We start from the raw sequence: 20000 nt of genomic DNA, 5'->3' as shown, positions 1-20000 counted from the left end.
TCCCGTTGTACTTAACTTCATTTCTTTCGAGAGGGGGATTTATTGCTTCCTTCATTGTTAAGGCCTACGCTGTCATCTTGCATTAGTGCTTTATGGAATCTAGGAATAGGTAGTTTTCACCCCATTCCATTTCATGAAATATTTCGAGAACGAACGAACAGATTTCCATTATTCTCGTTTTCTTCTGGGCCTAGATTTCTCTTGTGGAACCCAATAGTCTCACATATTCTATATCAATAATAAATGTCATATTGAAATGCCGCATCCCTTTTCTATAGAAAGGAAATGGAGACGGTCAACAAACCCATATCAGGCGCGGTTGCCGAGAAAAAGGGGAGAAGAAAACGTGATAATGATATCGAGGCTGCTCTTTTTTTTATAGTCTCCCCATAACGATGGGTCTATTTTAGGAGATAAGACATTCTGCGGTTGTTGTTTTGAGGGAAGTGCACAAATCTTGGTGTTTTTACGAGAGCAAGTTTCTTAGGGCTAATGATGAAAGAACTTGTCAGTTCCCCATATGATACGGGTATACAGTTTGTGTTGTTTGGTCGTAAATAATGTTATTATACCAGTGGAGTAAATGGCTATAGTACTGCAGTTACTTTAAAACCTAAAGAAATTGTGGCAAATAATAATTAATCACATATTTACCTCTTGATCTTCATCAGAGTATAAAGATTTGGATTTTGATCAAGAACGATTCAGCTCAGATTTCAGCTAAAGCCAGCAGACTGTTATTGTTGTTATTGATGAAGCCAAAACGCCTTTGTGTGGATTTAGAACCGCTGGCTCATGCGTTTTTTTAGGCCAACGCTAAATCCACTCAGTCACGGAGGACTGACAAGAAGTGAAACCTGATATTCTACTGCATATACCTTGGAATCTTAGCAGGTCTGCCGTTCCCATGGCAGTGAGAAGACATGCAGTTCTTACCCCAAAGGCAAAACCAATTATTTTCAGGCAAGATTTCTTGCTTATAATGTAAACTTCACCTTTTAGTTTTCTGTAAAAGAAAACTATTGTGACGGCTGTCTGTCCACCCGCACTTTGTCCTCCGTAAGATCTTAAAAACTACTGAGAATAGAGAGCCGCAAATTGGTATGTTGATCATTCACCTTCCAAACATCAAACATACCAAATTCAAGCCCTCTACCCCCACCGGGCCGTGGCTGAAAGCTCGATGGGCCACGGCTCATACAGCTTTATACACTACAGAAAATCAATTGCGCCGAAGACACTTCGGCACAGGTAAAATTTTAGGCGAGGTTACAGTAGGCCCACTATGATTCCAAAGTATGTGAAGTACCATATCTGGTTCCCTTCCTTTTACACACTTCGTGGCTGAGTGGATATGTGTTTGCCTTGTAAGTAACTTAACAGAGGTTTAAATCCCCGAAAAGGAGTCCTGTCTTTATAATCTATAGTCATCAGGATTGCCTGCATATGATATTATTATTATTATTATTATTATTATTATTATTATTATTATTCCAGCATCTTCTGCATATCTGCATAAAAACTTGAGTAGCAGTAGTCCATACAAGATCTTTCTTGTATTCACCGTAAGAGTAGATGGGACTAACACTTTGTTTGAAGCTCAGTTCAATTTTCATTGTAACTGCACTTCAAAATATTCCAAAACTTTCTTTAAAAGATCAATAACAGTCTCAGTTCTTCAACTGCTGTCTTTTCTGCAAGAGAAATACCGGTGGTATGTTACGTTATCGTGAGATATCTATAAAATTCGCGAGCTGATGACCAGGTTAAATTAAATTAAATCAGTAAGACCGCTGAACTTTGTTCGCTTGGTAAGGCCTTTTTTTATGTAACTGTATCAGCATATGAAAGATATTTTCCAATGTACTTATAAAAAAACAGTCTGAATATATGAATATTTCATGATCATATTATGTTGCTACAGACTCGCACTATATATTGTATATTAACTCTCATATCAAATTTTTACATTATTTGGATTATGGGTTGCACTCAGTACAGAAAAGGGTAAGCTCTATCCCTTTCACATCATCGAAAAATGGGAAGTCCTGTTCTGGAGGATGCGAAGGTGACTGGACTTAACGTTTTCCTTTAATTGGATGAAAATTGAAAATACACAAGCATCGGCTGGCATCATGCTAGTGACAGGCCAAGCGCTCTGAACCCGTTTTTGACGTTAAAGACAGGTCAACCAGCCTCTCTTTTTGTCCCTCGACATTTCTGGGGGGAAGTTACCCTTCTCTGAAATGACTGACGTGTCTGTCTCCCCTGACAACGCTTTTGCAAGGGATATCCACATGTGGGCTCTGATCTAAGAGTCTGACAGACGGGAAGAGCATAAGCTGGGGCGAGGCAGCAGAAGGGTTGGTAGTAGAACAGGATGTTGGGTTAGTCGAGAGAGAGAAAGAGAAAGATTGAATAAGTATGTAGAAGGATAAAATAATACCATTGTTAATAGTAGACAAAGAGAAGTAATGAAGCTAGACAGAGAGAATGACGTGAATGACACGAAAGATTCACAGATATAGAGAACAGACAGTAAATTTTAGAGTGCGGTAAGCAATAACAGATTCATATAGCAAGTATTATTACAGTAATAATGACAGTCTGAAGTGACATTACCTGGGCACTCAAAGGACGAATTCAGTATTTTGAATTTGTACTTCAAGGTTTTACCAGTACCAACAATTGTATTCGGGGGTTATTGGAAAACCGAGCATATATTTACACATAAAACTGTTCACTTTTGTATGTAGGGTGTCGCATTTATCGAATATAATCGTAGAAACTTACTCTTATATAAAAGCATAATTCAACATTTTTTGGCAGCCAAGGTACGATGGAGAAGTTTCAGAAATGCAAAAAATAAAATGTTATCAGAAGAAAAATAGTTATGTCATGAAAGATGGCAGACAATAATGTACTTGCATATGTTACATTTACTGAATTGTGAACATCATGTATGATTATTAATGGAATTAATATGAATTGACAGCCCATAGTCAGGCACTTAGTTCGTTAGCGTAACGAAACTGATAAATTTTGAGACTTGCTTTCTTGAATTCAAAACCTACGTAGCTTGTTATGCTGACTTTCTTCCTGTCTGCTTTGGAAATTTTAGAAACTGTTGTAATCAGCAGTTCCAACAGCTACGCAGTATTCTTGTAGCTATTCTGTATATTAATATCTTTCAGGCATCATATTTTGCTTTTCAAGTCAGTGTTATAAAATTTGTAAAAGCACAATAAATATAAAGTTTCTTTAAGACATTTGAAGCGACGCCGGATTTTTCTTCTGAAGAACTCGATTTTCTCTTTCTAGATTTGATAAGGAATCCCTCGATTGAGAATTCATTTATCTTTGTACAATACAATATGGTATATCAACGTGAAAGTATATTTTTTATGGATAAAATACATAGAGGTAAGAATCCTGCGCATGTTTAGTCCAGCTCCAATTTGCCTCTATTGGGTAGAGATTCCTTTATCATAATTTACCATATATACATATATATATATATAATATATATATATATATATATATGTATATATATATATATGTGTATATATATATATATATATATATATATATATATATTATATATATAATATATATATATATATCTCCAATTGAATGTAGAAATATAGGTGATAATTATTCCTTGAACAATCTAAACTAACAAACGAAAGGACATACGATAACAGTTATTGGCCTTCAGTGAGAGTATATAGTTCATTTTGTTTTTATATCATTTTTTACGACATAGATAACTGCTATAAGAAGGTTCGAGGTCCCGAGACTTCCAGGAAAAAAAGTCCTGACAATAAATAATGTCCAGTGTCCTTAAACCTTCCATGACGGCAATGTTGACGTCCACATCTGTCGAAATTTAATGTTTTTGTAAACTTTCCATTGTTGAAAATGGCTTCCCGTTAGAGATCCAATATCGATATCCAATGGCTGCCCCGCTTCGCCATGGGAAGAGGTGATCTTCCTTGGATTGCTGCTCGGTTCGATTCTTTGTCATCCTTGATTGATTGCCGGTTAAAATTTCGGAAGGAGGGGGCGGTTTGTGTGGGGGAGGGAGAGGGGGGGGGCATTGGAGACCTCCTTTCTCCTTGGTTGAATGCGGGAGGTGATTTTGTTTGTAGTAATTTCCTCACTGACATTTTCAGGATTCATTCCTTTGAAGCGAAAGCAGATGGGATATATATACTTTTTTTTGTGGAATTTGGAGTGACGGAAACAAGAACCAGTGGCCCTTTTTAACTCTTAAGCTAATTTAAACATGAAAAAGGAGGGCGGGATGAGATTGGGACTTTTTCCCGAAGGAAGCAATAGACTTGGCAATAGACTTCCCACCTAGAAGAGGGAAAATTGTAGGAGTGCGGGAAACCACTTTCGTTCTCGGTTTTATGGTGAGATCATTCGAGCAACGAGATTTCATTTGACTACAAAATAGGCGTGATGGTTTTGAAAAGCAGCGGGAATTGTCGGCAAAAAGATTGCAATACACATAAGAAGATTAAAGGTGAAGTTGATGGCAGCTATATTAGTGATTTAAGTAGATATTTACAGACTGCCATGTCCCAAGAACGTGAAGCATAGTTTCTTGCTACCTTCTATATATTTATATTGGAAAACATATTAACAATAAATACATGACCTAATGCACGCGATCATTACTCCGAAAGTAAAATCAATTTCAGAATCCTGAAGAAAACTTTAGGGAGTATGGCTGGTTTTACTTGTTTTTGATCAGCCATCAGACATCCTGTTTTTTCGCATTTTGGGAGACTCTTTGGCGTTTGTTCCATGTGTGGGTTATTCGGTAATTTTGTTACTTTGTCGTAATTCTGGGCCGTTGTCTTAACTCTATATTCTTTTGGTTATGGGGCATCAGCTAGATAGTAAGGCCATCTAATGATTTCCTAGATAATGAAAAAGAATCACTCGAACAACTCTTGAAATGCGATAAGATCCGAGAAAGAAGGGTTACTTTATCGGGAAGTATTATACGTACTAAAGAAGTAATGGTGCTCTTTCCTCCATATCTTTCTCCACCGGTCACCCATAGCTCGACTCTCACTGGGAATAAAACATGAACCGTTATCGCACGCCGTAAAATCTTCCGCGAAATCCCGCTCGGTTAATGGAGGTTAGTTACTCCCATATGCAGCAATCGAGTGAGAGGCAATGATTGCTTGTAATACCCGGCACGTAATTACCTGTTAAGGCTCCAATCACACCGGGCTGGGGGCATAATCTCCTCTCGCAAGTATTCCGGAGGAGTGAATCGAACGCCCCGAAAATGCACCGCTGTGACCGAGTCGATACTATAACCTCGTGATTAAATGCTGCGGCGCATGGTTCTTGTCTCCAATGTAATGGCGGAAGATATGACCGCCCGAGAGTGAATATTAGGTCATAAACGAGGGTAAGGAAAGTTATATTTATGGTTATGGCATCTCCCGAGATTGGAACTCGAAAATATATATACCCTTTTCTGAGAGGTTTTCCTTCTGAGCGCGTAATAGAATTCTTTATGCGTCGTAACATGCAGTGTATTTGACCAGATTGATACAAATAAGATCCTCGCGGTGACGTTTAAAGATGTTCCTTTGCCGTTTCAAGGGGTGAAAAATTGATCGTTCATTTTATAAGGTGCATATTCTTGCACATTTGCCAATGCACGTGAATGCAGGTGCATAAGGCAACCAACCCCATGTTCGAATTAATATTGCTGTGTCAGTGAAGATGTTTGCACCTCGGTTATTTATATTCATGTTCACAACGGAAAGCAAATTTCAATAATCAGTAGTAAAATGTCATGTTCGTGCTCATAGACCCATGTGGGTAAATGCACAAACACTAAGTAGTTTTCCTTGTAAATTTACGGTATCTTTTACAATGTGACATTTTCAGTTAACCTTAAAGGTGTTTTGATACTTTGAAGTTAATTGAGACACTATAATATTAGGAATTCGATCAGGATTACGATTTAATCTTAAACCCATCATCAGTTTTTTCTTTATTAATATAAGAACCTAACTGTTGTAACTGAAATGTCCGTACAATCGCTAAAGAGGTAGTCATGTTTGACCGTAGTGTTATATTTATCCTACATTATTTACGTGTGATCGTGAATTTTATGCTCTTCACATTTCCAGAGATTTCAACTCGGTTGGTTTCAGATCCTTTCAGACTGACTCCGAGTAGCTTCGCTCTGACTTGCCTTGACCTAGTTTTATTTTCAGTGATGGCACTGAATCTTCTGCTTTGCTTGCATCTGTTGGTGATCCTGAGAATAAATTTTCTTTCGGGCCATTTCCCACATTTTCATCAGTGTTGTCCTTCAGATTCATCCTTGTTCAATTGCTCGAATGCAAATGGTTACCTCGCACTGATATTTCTTCCTGTCGCAATTGTTTTTCGAAGGCCGAGTTAAAGATCTTTTATATTAGGTTTGTTCACTGAGTCTTAGACTCTCAGTGGCCGTGGCTACACTATCATTTTTGATTTGACAGTAATTCAGATATTCACGAATTCACGACACTCAGTATATAAAATAAAGAAAATTAAATGGAATTTGCATGAAAGAATCAAATCACGGCAATAATCAATCAGTCCTCTCTCTCTCTCTCTCTCTCTCTCTCTCTCTCTCTCTCTCTCTCTCTCTCTCTCAAAATAAAGAAAATTAAATGGAATTTGCACGAAAGAATGAAATCACGGCAATAGTCAATCACCTCTCTCTCTCTCTCTCTCTCTCTCTCCTCTCTCTCTCTCTCCAAGACTCCTTCTCTTTCTCTCTCTCTCTCTCCAAGACTCCTTATCTTTCCTGAGAAGATTTTATAACCCCTCTTGAAATACATCCGTCTATTTCCAGCATCAGGAGAGTTATTACAGTTAAGGGGTTACCATCTTTTTAGTAAATCTGCTCCAACTTCAAAAATACAATCAGCGTGTATCTCATTCTCGACCTCTCATGACCTTTCGTTTGTCCTTGAATATCAGTGCACGCCCCATTAGTCCGTGAAATTCTCCAGATACGAGGAATTCCGTCTAACGAGAACTTTGAGGTGGTGTCACGCGATCAAGGTTCTTGGCATGTTTTGGCGTCTTGTCGCCAAACTTCGCAGAAGTTCTGATTTAGAAGCAAGGTTGAAACCGAGCGTGGTTATGGCATTAGTTTTGACCAGTAGGAGGGATATTGCTTTCAATTTTACAGTCTTTTGGGGAAAGATACTTCCCAACCGACAAATAAAAATAAAAAATCTGTTTGAAAATACCCTTAATTGTGGAAGTGCCTCACATACACAAAATGCTATAAGAATAATATAATTTTCATTATTACTACCGGAACGAAAATGATGATTGAGTGAATGATAAGTAGTTAACTCCACGCTCATATTTATCTTATTAATAATAAGTTAAAGCCATTCGAAAAACTAAAACAGAAACCGATGTAGAAATACATAGGACACGTGATTGACATAGATTAACGATAAAAAAATACCCGAAATTACAATACTTTTTCTGCAGTGAAACGCCAAAATGCTCTTAAAAGATTTCAATATATTATCATGCAGCTCTTTTGTGTTATGTATTGAAAACATGACAGAGATTTCCATAATATCAAAAATCATTTTCGTGTTCGGCTGCGATATTTGCGTTTTATCGTCAACTAACAAGGGGATGGTGATTGACAAACTTTATATATATATATATATATATATATATATATATATATATATATATTATATATATATATATATATATAAATAAAACACACATTTCCGGGGAAATTATGGTTTTTCTCTATAATTGTGGCTTACTGAAATTACTCACTGTCGAATCACAAAATATTTTACATGTGGATCTCTTCATTAAAAACATTCGCAGTGCAATTATACAGAAAATTATGTGAAATTTTGATGTTTAAGAATCCCTTTGGGAATTCTGATATGTATATTAAACTTTATCAGCGCATAATTGAAATGAAAGTCTTGTTTAATATACCAGCGTTTTATTTACCTGGATGGAAAATGAAAAGAGCACAATATACTCTTTAGCAGGATTTGGAATCTTTAATTAAGATGTATTAAAAAGCTTTTTAAGTAGTAACTTGAAATTTTCACGACACGACATTTTGCCTTGGAAGGAAGGCTAACCTGATTTTCATTTGCTTCGGAAGTTCTAAAACGTTCTTTGATTTTCAACTTATTTTTGCCCTTATTTTTGTCTAGAGTTTGACTTTGAATAAGTTTGCCAATTCCGATGATGGATATTCAGGATGGGTCGTACAATAAGACCGTTGTTTGGTCTTGGAGGCCTGATGAGGAATACCTATAAGCAGTTTCAGTTTTTGGCTCTGCTTCAGGGCATTTTTTTATATTCTTTATACTAGATTATATGGCATTCTGTTTTCTTTTTGGTGTTAAAAACCTATTATATGATCTTCTCTAGTAGTGAAATCGGTTTATTCCTTCTGAGAAGATCCACAAGGGCTTATTTCTCATCAAGGTGACATTGTATAAGACCTCCCGTATTCGCGTTCTCAGGATTCGCAGGAAAATAGCCTATTCGCGGTATTTTTCTATGAAAAATATCCAGAAATTCCTGGTTTTTTAAAATCTATTTCATCATAAAATGCACTTTTTGTGATAAGAATGGTTAAAAAAACCAGATATAAAATTTTTAATGGGTTTTTCTTGAGTTTTACCCACCAAAATAGGCCGTTTAAAATGTTTAAAATCCAACTATTCGCGGATTTTAAACATTCGCGGGACTGGTGATCATCCCCCGCGAATACGGGGGGGGGGGGTTATACCGGATTTCTCTTTGAATACTGTCTCACTCCCCACCTGTAATTTTCATCTTCAGTATTCTATAATGGTCTCAGTGCCAAATATTTATGACTTTAACATACACCTTTGTACAGAAGTGGAGACTGGAGATTTTGAATGCGAACTAAAGATTTGTAATGAGAAACAACGGAGAATTTTTATAGTGCATAACAAAATTGACGATTCTTGAATAGAAATATTGCCTTTCTCTCTCTCTCTCTCTCTCTCTCTCTCTCTCTCTCTCTCTCTCTCTCTTCTCTCTCTCCAAGACATGGCATATGATTTTATTTGTTTCTCCAGCATTGTGTCAGCGCTGACGGTTTTCTCTCTCTTCGTTGAGAATAATCATTTAGTTAATGAATAACTCACGAATTTACTACACCATAGTAATAATAACTTACACTCAAGGAATATTATATAATTGATAAATGCAATTGCTCCGGATTGGCCAGATACACATATGAGCTGTAGTTTCGCTAGGTCGTAAGTTATTCCTAGTGTATGGAGAATTCTGTTTTTGTCATTTCTGGCTTAATATTTTAATTAAATTATATATATATATTTATATATTAATATATAGTATATAATAGAATTTTATTAATATATATATAATATATATATAGTATATATATATATATATATATGATATATATTATATATATATATATATTATAGGATATTATAATATATATATAGATATACAGATATCTATCTATCTATCTAATCTATCTATCTAGCTATATATCTTATATAGTAATATCTATCTATATATATATATATATATATATATATATATATACTTACTATATATACTATCTATATAGATATATATATATTAGAAGCTATCGATGTAGATTATATATAGATTATATTAATATTATATATAATTATATATTAAGATATATATATATATAAGATAATATATAATAGATAATATTTATTTAAGATAGATATATGTATATATATCTATATATATATATATGTATATCTATGTATATATATATATATATATATATATATATAGATATATATATATATATATATATATATATAGTGTATGTGTCTGCGTGTACTTGAATCTTCCACTTGTGATAATTTACTTAGCATAAGTGTTCTGTCGCCCTTATAGAAGCAGCAGTGCTTTGATATATTAAGAGAACATTATAATATTTATTGTTTCAAATCGCCTTAGCGCGCCTTTTTTCAAAAGTCATAAAAGTGAAATCTTATTATGTGAAAGGAACAACGGGGAATATATGTATAATGTTTTGTAAGCTGATTTGTAATAGTAGTGCAATAATAATAATAATAATAATAATAATAATAATAATAATAATAATAATAATAATAAATGTGCTCAGACATCTGCATAATAGAAGGCTACAAATATCTAACTGGACGTAGACTTTTATGTTTTACAAAACGAGGGAGGAAAAGGAAAAGTAATATTGACAGAACTCATCACCAAAGCTGTGCTGAAATTCAAATGAATGAAGGGTGCGGTGCTTTACATGCAGCGAACATGGTACAAACCCGTATTTATTTGTGTGTGTGTTTGTGTTTTTTTCTATTTTGTTTGTGCAAAAACCCAACATATTCCTTGTTAATGTAGCACATTTGTATTCAACCACTTTTGGTATTGTGGTTCATTTGTTTTAGTTTTGTAAATTTATTATGAAGAGTTTAGTGCGCTCACAAATAATATAGGCTATTTGATCTCGATATCACTGATCCTAAACGTTTAGGTTTTGTAGATGTAAGGAGACGTTTCAAATATTTTATTGATATAAAAAAGATTAATTTCTTTTTACTTAAATTGTGTTAACATACAAGTCACGCTAGATCAGTCACTACATGAACATGCCACACTGTGTATACTTCAAAATGAAGTAATATTTCTAGCTAGGCATGACACAATTTCGGCAACAAAGACATCGTTGATCGTTAGATATTACCTACTTCGACAACAAGGCAGTCATTTAAAGAAGTAATTTTTTGTATCGCTAGTGTCTGCATTCTGCTTTCAGTCGTAACCATATTGAAGTTTTATTTGAACTTAACTATCATTGCGTAAATGGTAAGAATTTCAATTTGAGTGAAGTAATTCAGAGATGCAGGGGTGAGTCTATACAATTTTATTTTATGTTTCTATGATCAGTAAATTTATGTAATTTATTACGAGCTGATAGTATCATTCATCATTTGACGCTGTTTTTAAAGTTCATATGAATATTGTTTAGAGATTAAATTCCACTATTAATACATGGTTTCATGTGCTTTATTTCTAAAGTATTTTATCTGTCCTTGGTTCTCCTTGTAATTGATCAATATCTTCCATCATTCAAGATTCAGTATTTACAGTCGATTATTGTATAAAAATCTTATGTAAATCCATCTATTCTCTTATATTTGACCCATTTACTGCCCGTATTCTCTCCAATACAGTGCCATTATTAGAGCAAAAGCTATTGTGGTATATAATCTCGCCAGAAATGAATCGAAGCATAACTTGTTCTGAGAAGTCATTTATCCGATGAATTATTCAGCGAAAGAGGTAATTGCATTGTTGACACACACGAACGTCTGAGAGGCCACATTGCAATTGCATACACTCTTTGAGATATCGATCAATCTGTTTACCTTCCACTTGAGGGACTTTCTCGTCGGAACTTCTTTTCACGAGCTGAAAGCTCTTTTGATTGCTTCGTATTCTTGAAAATTGTCAAGTTTTCTCTCTGTGTCATGTTTATTTCTTTTCGCTTTTAACTCGGGATTTGAGTCGGAATTGTATGCGGTAAATGGCAAGGAACGTGGCAGTTATGTGATATGTGTGTCTTTTATACTCTTTTATTTATGTCGGAACGTTGCTACAAAACTAGCATTACTTAATATATGCATACACACACGTAAATATATACATACATACATGCATATATGTATGTATATAATTTCTTTCTGTATTTCCCTTTACCTCCTGTTACATCTTTCTAATGAACACCATATTCTTTGGAATCTTGAATTTCAAGTTAATGACCCCTGCGGGCTTGTTTCGTATGAATAAGGTTCATGTTCTGACTAATAATAATAATAATAATAATAATAATAATAATAATAAGAATACTCCAGGACTCGTGCAGAGGAGTGTGATCCTAGAAACGGCGCACATAGTAAGAAAATTGATGGACTCCTAAGGAGGCAGGATGCAACCCGGAACCCCACACTATAAATATCACCCAGTCGAATTGGAGGACTGTGATAGACCAAGAAAAAGAGAAAAAAAGTTAATAATGATAATGATAATAATAATAATAATACATAATATATGAAGGTAGGAGAACCTCTCTCAAACATGTTTTGTGAAAGAGGATGGTAGCATCAGCGGAACTGATTTTATATATGGTCTTTTCAATTCTTCTTATTATTTTCTTCTCGACAGGGCTGATATTTTCTAATAACTGGCCGATGTTCATATTCTGGTTAAGGAGATGTCTTCTAAAAATATTAATTTATTGATATGGTAACCATTTTAGTTACCATATTATTATTTTTAGAAGACATTAAAAATATTAATTTATTGATATGGTAACCATTTTAGTTAACATATTAATATATTTTGAGGACATTTCCCTAACCAGAATGTGAACATCGGCCAGCTATAATATCAGCCCTGTTGAGAAGAAAATAATAAGGAGAATTGAAAAGACCATATATAAAATCAATTCCTCTGATACTGCCATCCTCTTTCACAAAATAATAATAATAATAATAATAATAATAATAATAATAATAATAATATAATAATAATAATAATAATAATAATAATAATAATAATACAGAGAGAGAGAGAGAGAGAGAGAGAGAGAGAGAGAGAGAGAGAGAGAGAGAGAGAGAGAGAGAGAGAGAGAGAGAGAGAGAGAGAGTGAGAGTGTCATAAACATCAATAATGTTTGTTTATCTTTATTAATTTTTTTTAGCACATACACAAGGGGAACTGTTTACATATGCGCAACATTTTTTTGATCAGTTTTAGAACTCGAGTCACACACAAAGGAAGGTACCTTCGTCCACGGCTATTCTGGCGTAAATGAATAAAGCAAATCGGAAATGCATCCAGAATTTTTCTATAAATCAGAAATTCATTCCGTCCCAAACATTTTTCAAATGCAAATATGAATTCCATCCGGATCAGGATAATTCAAACATTTTGAACGCCAGAGTAGCGAACCGTTGTGCTGCAGTTTTGAAAGCTTCGACGAGTTTTGTCGAAACTTTTATCAGATAATCTTCAAAACCCTTTAACGAATAAAAAAAGAAAGAAAGAAAGAAAAAGAATTGATCGATTAACAAGTATTGTCCCCTCATATAACTTAATTTGGATAAGGAATAATGTAATTTCATAATGGCTGTCGTGTACAGTGATCTTCAAATAATAATGACAATAAAAAATAAGGGGGAACAAATATGGCACTAAACTCAAGTTTTAAAGTGTTAATGGTTATACTGTACAAAAAATGGTGTTTATCTCATAATCCCTTGATTATTTCTTCAGATGGTTTCAGTTTCCACCGTGTAATCTCAATTTCATACTTAGGTACAACAAATGGATCAAGTTTCCATTCAGGTTGTAAATATGTCATATGCATTCGTATGTAGATTTATAAGCTTAATATTATATTAACTTAACTTTTATGGTGACAGAACAGATACTCCCCTTGATTAGTGTAATACTTTCTAAGCTGTGGAATAGAAGTCTTTCTTATTTCTTATAATTTCTTTCTCCTCTCTCGGTTGCAGTTATGACCAACTTACGTCGGTGTCATGTACGTTTTTGCTGTATTAGCAGAGTGCCTGTACATTATTTTTCAAATGTTTGCTTATCATTATAAGCACCCTGTATTTATGTACGTGAAATCTGGTGTGTGTATTCAGTTATCAAAATATTCTTATCATATATACATTAGTATCATACTTAATTTTTTTGTTCAGAGTTTTTAACCCATTGGTCTGTATTTGTTTATTAATTGTTAATGAAGTTTCAGTTACCCACGGACACATACATACATACATACATACATACATACATACATACATACATACATACATATATATATATATATATATATATATATATATATATATACACACAATAATCCGTTTCAAGTAATAGTAGTTGCAATCATTTTTGGCTGAATATAGCTGAGTATAGATGACACTAATAGAGAAAATAGATAAATTCTTGAAAATTATTTACAATAATATTCAATATTTTGTCAATTTTCTCTGTTACTTTCACCTTTGTTCAGCTTTCACAGCCAATACTGATTTTATATATGTATGCGTTTAACTATGAAAATTATAAAACATATTGTTATGAGAATTCGTGTGTGGGTGGCTGTTTATTAATTTGATGTTTGTGTTCGGATATAAAATATGATTATCGAGGACAATTCTTTTCTCTTCCATGACTTTTATGAGGAGGCTACAAGGCAATCTCATTTAGCTTATTATTAGAACTCTCTCTCTCTCTCTCTCTCTCTCTCTCTCTCTCTCTCTCTCTCTCTCTCTCGTGTTAAGAAGGTGAGGAAAAATGGTTTGGGAAATATTTTTTTCAACCGTATTTTTCACCTCTCTCTCTCTCTCTCTCTCTCTCTCTCTCTCTCTCTCTCTCTCTCTCTCTCTTAATCATATTTTCTTATTTATTGCTCCTCTCCCTTAATGGAGAAATCAAATCATGCATTGGTGCGCTGGAAGCATAACTAATCACATAATGAAGTGTCTCGACGACCATGAATATAAAATGAAAATGAAATGCCTTTTAAAATCCAATGTCAATAGTCAGTTCTCTCTCCATTACAAAAAAAAAAAAAAACTTTCACTCATTCCCTTTGGTACAAAGTTTATATTCAGAGCGCAAAGAATTGTTCTTTAATGACCGTTTCTCCATTGGATTCAACTCTCCCCTTTGAGATCACGAAAAATTTATATTTTTCTTTTTTCAAAAGGTGTCGGGTGGAGTAGGGAGTGCTCGGTAAAGAGACATTGCGATGACTTTCTTTTGGTGTTATTTCGTGTAGATATGTATGTATATATATATATATATATATATATATATATATATATATATATATAAATCACAAATATTACACATACTCTTGAATACCAAATTCAGTTAACTTACGTTATTCTTGAGTTAACTGTAAATTCGATATTCTTATAGAAAACAAAAGTCACGTATGAAAATGGGCAAAATTCTAAATCCTCACTAAAATCTCTCCCTCTCTCTCTCTCTCGTCTCTCTCCCTCTCTCTCTCTCCTCTCACACACACACACACACACACACACACACACACACACACATATATATATATATATATATATATATATATATATATATATATATATATATATATATATATATATATTTATATATATATAACCATCCGACAATTTTTTAAGTTTCCTTTTCCACCATCCTCCCAAAACTAAATTTAAAATGTTTTACATTCTATAGTCCACTATTTTCTACACATGGTCAGACCACTTCAAAGCCCTTTGCTTCATCTTTTCACCGATACTAGTATTTTTGCAGTATCTTTGCATCTCTTAATAAATCTCTCGCGTTTTATCCCTTCCATGCCAGAGGTACTGAACATGTTGTTTTAAAAAATTTACATTTTTCCTCTCATTTGTATTCAACATGCAAACTTTACTTTTATTTGAGATAATTGGCACGACGAGTCTTTCATATATCATAACTTTTGCTTCTGAAGACCCTTTTCGTCTACTTGAGGCCTTTTGCAGGAATTTTCCTCCCTTCCTGGAATGAGCTGTTCTGTCGTTCGAGTGTCGTTCGTTACATTTACTACCAAAAATTACTAGGTCCCTTCTATCTCTACTTTCTTTTATTCCTCTTTCTTCCAGACTTTCTTTTACCATCAAGGCTTCGCTTGATAACGTGCACTATTTAACTTCTTACAAGTATTATCTTATGCCCTTTCTTTTGTCCAGTTTATTTTTTTAGCAAACATCAGCCATTCCACACGCCATTCGTGGCCATTTTTTTTTATTCCACAAGTTTTTCCTACATATGTCCATTTTTAAATGCTTTCATTAGTCACCATTAAAGCTTTCATTCTCACCTGAAAAATGTCTTATTCTCAAAAGTTGCTTTTTGCATCTTGAATCCTCAGCGCACTCCAGCGTGCGTCATCTCTCTCTTATGTTCATGAACGCCCCATACTAATTCTCCATATACTTTCAAACTTCTATGTTACTTCTTTCAAGCGAGCTGTTCTTCCCCTGTCAGTCACTCTGTTACTGTTTTCCTGTTTCAGTCTAAAGTACAACAATGGAACCCTTATTAAAAAATCAAAAGGTTGAACAGAAAGAAATGAAAGTCCCATCTTCCATCGCCTCTAAAAAACTTTTGTTTCTTGTCTTGTTGCCAAAGGTAGTAACGTCAGGTCACTCGACCTCTGTAGTATCATTAATCAGTACTTGGGGGTATTTGACTCTTTGGCGAAAGGGAATTCCCCTTGACGGCAAGTTAGGCTTCCCCTTGTAGGGGAATTTTTTATCTGTAAATCCCGTAGGTAATAAACACTAATTTCCGGTTCGTATATTTTTATTTTCTTTTTAATTAACCACAGTAATATAAACTTATAGACGGACATTAATTCCCTAATTAATTTCCTATATATCATTAACAGTTTAACTGTAACTTAATTTTCTATTTGCCTGCAGAAATAGATGTAATGTCTCATCTTTTGGCATTTGATTCTAGGAATTTTAATCTATCCGTTCGAACATTACAGATATTTATAATGGCTATGAGGGGCAGGTTTTGTGTTATAAATTAGTTGCAAATAAATGGCTATGAGGCATAATGGTTTTGGGTTATAAATTAATTGTAAATAAAATTATGAACTGACGTTTTATTGCTTGCACTACGCATGTGACTTGTTGAAACAGTTATTTGAAAAATCCACAAATGTTTTTCCATTGTTAAAGCTAATCATGGTTCATCTTATAAGATCATTTTTTATCATTTACCCTTGTGTAAAGGAGAGGAAAGTTTTTTCTGGACTATTTCAAAGTCATTTTATTCCTTAAATTATAAGCCAAATTCTTTAAGCGCATTTTCATGAAAAGAAATTGTGATATTAAGTACATGGTACCACTGAAAGGTTATGCATTAATAGGAGGAAAGAAGTTCACCGATTATTAAACATTATTCTTCGTGAAAGAGTAAGCAAGACCTTAAAATGCTAAATAAGACAGAAAATATAATTGCACATTTATTTGATTTCAGCTGCAGTAAATTTCCTCTCTGTCCCTCCTCGACTTCGTAATTAATACCCCTAATCTTTTTATCAGGCAGCTACGTCAGGCCACGCTTCCATTTACTCAGTAGAACTCATTAATCCTCGGACTGTACAGTTCAGTGGCAGTGTTTTTCTTCTTCTTCTGGGAAGCTTTAGAATTTTCAGCTTGTTTTTTGTATATTCTTTAATCCTTCAGGATGCAGGTCGGTCTGTCAGTACCTTTGCGCTTGAGTCCTACCCGTTTCCCAACCTTATTCACGTTATATTCTGTGGTTATGATAAGGACATTTGTCTGGCCGTCCAACAGGCTTTTGCCTTAAAGTCATCCAAATCACCACTGGATAACCACTATTCGTTTTCGTTTTGGTTGATAAAACTTCATAAGGCTTAACTTGCAGTAGGGTATCTTGAAAGTCGTTTACATGTATGGTCTGACGTGTTGATTTATTAATGCAACAAGTGATATGCAAATCTTATTTTCACTGAAAGAATCTGCTCCGGCAGATACTAGTCTTAAGTTAAGACTTGGTTTTTACCTCATATCTTCAGAAAGCTGAGAAATTTGACTTTTCCTTGTCTCATCATTTCAGTAAGGAATATAACACTGTTTGTGTGGAGAGAGAGAGAGAGAGAGAGAGAGAGAGAGAGAGAGAGAGAGAGAGAGAGAGAGAGAGAGAGAGAGAGAGAGAAAGAGAGGATCTTTGGCATGTTGAAAAAGTTACCGAACTTCCCTCATAATTTACAAGTAGAATGTGTTATATATAATGATTACGACTTGGACCCAATTCTTCTTCCTCTCCTAATTTGGTTGTACCCCAGTTCTTGTTATATGTTTGAATTCCATTCTTTTTGCCTCTCCTTATATTATCTTGCATCTCTATTTTTACGAAGTATAATTTTTGTTTTCATTTTCTCTTATTTTTTTGTTTCTTCGTATACGTTCCGCTCCTCTTTCCTTATTAACTTTCTAAATGTGTGTATTTCTCATTCTGCTTCTCTTCCATACTTACTCTAATATTGCCCTTGTCCCCTGACAGAGATCGCGAGGCAGCTGAAGGACAACTACAAGATTGAGAAGAACGACTACACCATCCTGGAGGAGGTAGTACTCCAGGGTGTCCCTCACAAGGCAGGGCAGCAGTGGAAGTTCGCCGGTGCCTTCTACTACGCCACCACAGTATTGACGACAATCGGTGAGTTATCTGTCTTCTAAGTCTCTGTAGTCTCTAGTCTTTAGTCTCGTCATTCTTTGCGCTGTGTTATGTATGGGACAGGTAGATCATAGCCTTGGATTTCACAGAGGAAATGAAGGTCTTCATTCCTTTGAACTCTTTTCATGGTGATTGCTGATAAACAAGTGATGATAATTTAGCATGAGAAGTAATAAGTGCTCGGTGAGTTACCCATTACCTGTGTCTATTCACTATTTAGTCTTCATTCTTTTCGCTCTGTTTTGTATGGGACAGGTACAGGATAGCATAGGATTTTATGGAGAAAATGTTAATGCCGTATGTACTGGGGATGATAAAATAGCATGAATAGGGATAAATCTTTCGTGAATAAGACTTCGTTCCATAGTGGTAAAGTAAGAAGAATTGATCGTGTTGTTTTCCTGGATTATTTTTTTTGCTTACTTTGCATTGCCTAAATTTGATTATATTACTCAAAGTATCATCGAGATTCAATATTGTTTGCATCCTTCCATTTGCGTGCTATAGAACATCCTAAATAAAAAAAAAGGAATGATAAAGAAAAATTATCTTCACCAATAACATTTTCATGAAAAAAAGCTCTAAAAATCAGATAAACATTTTTTTTTTTTTTTGTAGTCGGTGTTTTTTTTGTATTGTAAGCCATTTGTACCGTACTCAGAAGGCGATAAATATAAAGAACTAACTTATGACTTTTATTAGCTTCTGTATCTCAGGAAGTGACATTTCAGAGATAAGGTTGGCACAAAAAGTTACGTTTTTTATTGTGTGCTATAACGTCATGAACTATATTTGAAAGAAACTATGAAAAAGAAGTTGTGAAGTTGACAGCGTTACATGAAACTGCTCATTAGAGGAAGACCAGATCCAGGCTGGGATTCTTTTGTCTGCGCAATCAGATAATGCGAAGGAAGAAAGTAGGACGCGATGAGTGAGTGAGTGAGTGAGGGAATGGGCCTGTGGGTTGGTGGGTGGGGAGTGGGGGGGAGGGGTAATGACGACCCGCTTCCACCCGGAGGGCAGCGCCCCTCGACCATCCGCGCGACTTCAATATCTCTTTGGTGTCTTTTGGAGGGCTCTTGGCTCGTCCTTGCAGGGGATTAACAGGCATCAAGAGCAAGAAAATTGCACTATTAACTTTAATTCATTCTTGTTTTCTTTCTGTTCTCAAGGAAAAGGAAAAAAAAATGGGTGGGGGGCTCCGCCTTTTTGTAGTACATTTGTGATCTGTGAAAGGCGGTCTCGTTTTGCTTGGAACAGTCTGGAAATTTAATGGATTTGAAACCATGTGACAAACGTAGTGCTTTCTTATCCATTATGTCGTATTTATCTTCTATTAAAGCACTACAGTATGATTTAGTTACTTCAGGCATATTACTCTTTGGCAGCCAATTAACTGAGCCTTTTTACGTGTTTTATTACTTTACCAAAATAATTTATGTTAACAGTTGGCTCAAAGATAAAAGATGACAGCGCGGTAGATCTTCTTTAACGTTATCATTTCCATTACTGCATTTATTAGTTTCTTTCCAAATATTTATTCCTTGAGAGATTATGTCCTTCATCAGCATAAATCATCCTATTTCTAATCATCTTGTTTACCTTCAAGAACGTCTCTC

General features: G+C 34.6%; 1 protein-coding gene across 1 annotated transcript in view; it reads left to right on the top strand.

Annotated features, from left to right (window-relative positions):
- LOC135196326 (two pore potassium channel protein sup-9-like) overlaps positions 1 to 20000 on the top strand; it is a 734822-nt gene that overhangs the window by 244028 nt on the left and 470794 nt on the right. The window contains exon 3 of the mRNA XM_064223073.1: positions 18208 to 18363. Within this exon, the coding sequence (XP_064079143.1) occupies positions 18208 to 18363 (156 nt within the window). The remainder of the gene's footprint in view (positions 1 to 18207; positions 18364 to 20000) is intronic.

Source organism: Macrobrachium nipponense, chromosome 17 (assembly GCF_015104395.2).
Source record: "Macrobrachium nipponense isolate FS-2020 chromosome 17, ASM1510439v2, whole genome shotgun sequence".
NCBI lineage: Eukaryota > Metazoa > Arthropoda > Malacostraca > Decapoda > Palaemonidae > Macrobrachium > Macrobrachium nipponense.
This window is presented reverse-complemented; position numbering and strand designations above follow the sequence as displayed.